Source organism: Camelina sativa, chromosome 8 (genome assembly GCF_000633955.1).
Source record: "Camelina sativa cultivar DH55 chromosome 8, Cs, whole genome shotgun sequence".
Taxonomy (NCBI): domain Eukaryota; kingdom Viridiplantae; phylum Streptophyta; class Magnoliopsida; order Brassicales; family Brassicaceae; genus Camelina; species Camelina sativa.
This window is the reverse complement of record NC_025692.1, coordinates 115,397-118,541: the sequence shown is the minus strand read 5'-3', so window position 1 is coordinate 118,541 and position 3,145 is coordinate 115,397. Positions and strand designations below refer to the sequence as shown.

General features: G+C 35.3%; 3 protein-coding genes across 3 annotated transcripts in view; 1 reads left to right on the top strand and 2 right to left on the bottom strand.

Annotated features, from left to right (window-relative positions):
* The window catches only part of LOC104705278 (vesicle-associated protein 1-3-like), a gene marked incomplete in the record, with an annotated part of 3,947 nt that extends 1,550 nt beyond the window's left edge, over positions 1–2,397 (top strand). The window contains 3 exon segments of the mRNA XM_019228489.1: positions 1,775–1,786; positions 1,907–1,984; positions 2,069–2,397. Coding sequence (XP_019084034.1) covers positions 1,775–1,786; positions 1,907–1,984; positions 2,069–2,182 — 204 coding nt within the window.
* LOC104705279 (early nodulin-like protein 1) lies at positions 8–1,004 on the bottom strand. The gene is made up of 2 exons (XM_010421247.2): positions 549–1,004; positions 8–469 (listed from the first exon to the last, which is right to left on the bottom strand). Exons 1-2 carry the CDS (start codon positions 727–729, stop codon positions 78–80), a joined length of 573 nt encoding a protein of 190 aa, XP_010419549.1. The 5' UTR covers positions 730–1,004; the 3' UTR covers positions 8–77.
* On the bottom strand, positions 2,426–3,133 carry LOC109125864. The gene has a single exon (XM_019228490.1). It carries the CDS (start codon positions 2,725–2,727, stop codon positions 2,545–2,547), a length of 183 nt encoding a protein of 60 aa, XP_019084035.1. The 5' UTR covers positions 2,728–3,133; the 3' UTR covers positions 2,426–2,544.

Here is a 3,145-nt window from a genome sequence, read left to right as displayed (position 1 = left end):
AAAAAAAAAAAAAACAAAACCAAAATACAAATAAACCGGAACATACAAACCGAATTGGCTAAGAAGAGGTAACAAGACTAAACCAAAAGGCCTAATGGGAGAAGAAGAAGAAGCAAACTCCATGCTCTGTTCAGGTTTCCCTTGTTTGTGATATGAGCGTTTAAAGGAGCACCCGCATCAACGTTGCTTCTGTTGTAATTTGGAGACAATACGACGTTCACAGGAGCAGGAGCAGGAGCATCAACAACGCTTCTGTTGTGGTTTGGAGACAAGACGACGACACGAAGCTTCTCTCCTCTTTGGCAATGTCCTTCTTCCCCACTTATGAAATAAAAAGGACCTGGCCTATTCAGCTCTATCTTCGTGTGACCATCTTTGTATCCTCTCATTGGCTCTGATCTGTCACACCTTTCGTAATCTTTTTCCTTCACTTGCAATACTGAATCATTCTCCGCATTGTATTTCCATACTATTTTGAAAGACAAAAGAGTTTTATGAGAAACAAAACATATAGCCACGTACCAAAAATTAAATCTCATTAAACTTACAAAGAGTATCTCCAATTTTGAATCTTGTTCTCTCTGACCATTGGTTTAGTGTTTCCTCTGTAGATTCAGGAACTTTCCAGCTCCAAGTGTTAGACTTGCCTCCCACCAGAATCTCTCTACCTTCAGACAACAAACTAAACAACAGAAGTAAACAACAACACATCATAAGTGAAGAAGACATTGTGTCCTAAATTAGCTATACAACTATGTTTTGGGTGATTAATCTCGATTGTTAGTATAATCATATGATGAGAATTAACAAAATTATATAAATAGAAGAAACTCCTGGATCCAAACAAATCTCATCCATGAATTAAAACGTGACCGAGACCGACCATCATCAAAAACGAAGCTCGTGAAGAAAAAAGAAGAAGCTAATAAGCGTTACAGATAACAGAGCTGGTGTGTAAATTGTGACCAACCCTTTTCACTATTGCATCAGGCATCAGCTGATGGTCATCGCTGCATTAAACAGTCTACAATATATAAATGCAAAAAGTTATTGGCTTTAGGAAATTTAAAAGTTTATTTTTTATTTTTTCCCTAGGGTGAAGCAGAGTAAATGGAATGCATGTGACTCAAGGGAGATGGGAATTTAATAGTAATAATATGGATTTTAAACCTATAAGAAAACTCAAGAGAAAAATAAAAACACAGCACCAGTTTCCATAAATCAAGGCAAGAGTTTTTTTTCTTCTGCAAAATACGTATATATTAGTGTAAATGTAACTAAAATACTAGCTTAAAGGCGAATCTTTTTTTAAAAAAAATTTATCTTCCACCATCTGACTTTTTGATGACTAAATAAATAATATTAAAAGTCTGAAACATATATTTCAACCTCCATTCTCATCGGTCTCTATTCAATGGACCCAGTTTTTAGAATAAAGAGAGATAAAACATAAGGGCATCTTTAGTCGAGCAACGATTAATGTTTCTCTAAAAACTAAAAAAAAATTATTTTTATTATAGATTTTCTTTTTTTATTTATTTTTTAGTATATGTTCCACTCAAAAAAGGACACCTATCTCATTTCTTTAAAGAACCGTTTCTCAAAGTACTATGGCAAGAATCGATTCTCCTTATTTTTCCTTCTCTCTCTTCTTTTTATTATTATTTTACTAAGAGTATTGGTGTGAGTAACCACCGATGGCCATGGTCTAAACCTTCCTCATCGTCATCGTTATCGTTGGAGCTCTGCAGTTTCGTGCGTGAAATTANATGAGAAATCTTCTGAGGTTACTACTTGTCTCAATCTTTTTCTTCTTTCTCCATTATATATATATATATATATATATAAAAAAAAAAAAACTCTTTCTCTTTCTGTAAATGCTGACCATTGTATATTTTTGCCTCAGGCATGGTCCATGATTTCCAAATTGACCGAGGAGAAGACTAATGCTATCCAACAAAGTCAGCAGCTTCGACGGGAACTGGTTTAGCCTATCTCTCTATCTACTTTGTTTTTTAAAATTTTTTGCTGAAACTTCTTCGTAAAAGGAATTTGTGTATTTCATCAGGAAATGCTGACGAAAGAATCAAGCAAGAAGCAGTCGGGCGGTCATTCCTTGCTGTTTATGCTGCTCGTGGGTCTCCTTGGTTGCTTCTTTGGCTACATCTTGAACCGGACTTAAACCCCTATATATATGGGGTTATAGCTTCATCATCTTTTTTAATCATCATATCTTTGCAAAGTTCTAAGGAGAGTATTTTTTTGACCAGAATTTTTCTTTAAAAATTGAGGTGTTTTTATTTATTTATTTTTTAAAGCTGTAAAATGAATAGCTGCTGTAGCTCAGGAACAAAGTGATTTTGGGGCTGTTATTGATTTAAAGCACACTTTTGACTCTCTAGTAAGATCTGAAGAGTCGTTGGTATGGTTGGAATCAGATCAGATTCATTAAGAAAAACAAAGACGGTTGTTGGAAGTAAAAACAAAAAAAAACAAAATTCATCATACAGAGTAGAAAAATAGAAGGCAGTGTGACATGTTTCTTTAGTCTTGAAAGTCTTCCATGGACTTGGTCTTTGTCTTACGGTATCTCTCTTCCATTTGCTTAGCCATGGAATAGGCTGCTTGAGCCACCTTTTCTATGTTTGGAACGTTGTAGCTCTGCGCTACATAAACCCCGCAGATGGTTCCGCACACGAAGGAGAAGTAGCTTCTTATCAACCCCATTTTTTTATATTTTACCCACCTAATCAGATTTATCCTAAGAAAAGCCGCTGGGTTTTCTCTAATATATATACTAAAGACAAGAGCTTCGTCTTTTGCTTCTTCTCCAAGGGGGTTTACAGGTTAAAAATTATTTCCTCTCTGACTTTTTCTCCAAGGGTCAACTCCTTAAATCTCGCCCATGGATATATCAGATATTATATTTTCGAAGATATGACACTGTCGCTTTCCAACTGCTACAGCTGTATTTTCTAGTGAGCCGAATAGATTTTCTGAAGGTTTCAATTAAGAGAAGAAGACAACATACCTTAGAGACTAGAGATAACACAAACAATTGTGGCCACAAAGACAATTGATAAGATGCACCAACAATGAAAAGAAAGAAAGCAGATTTGTAAAGGGCCTCTCTTCTTTTTTCTTC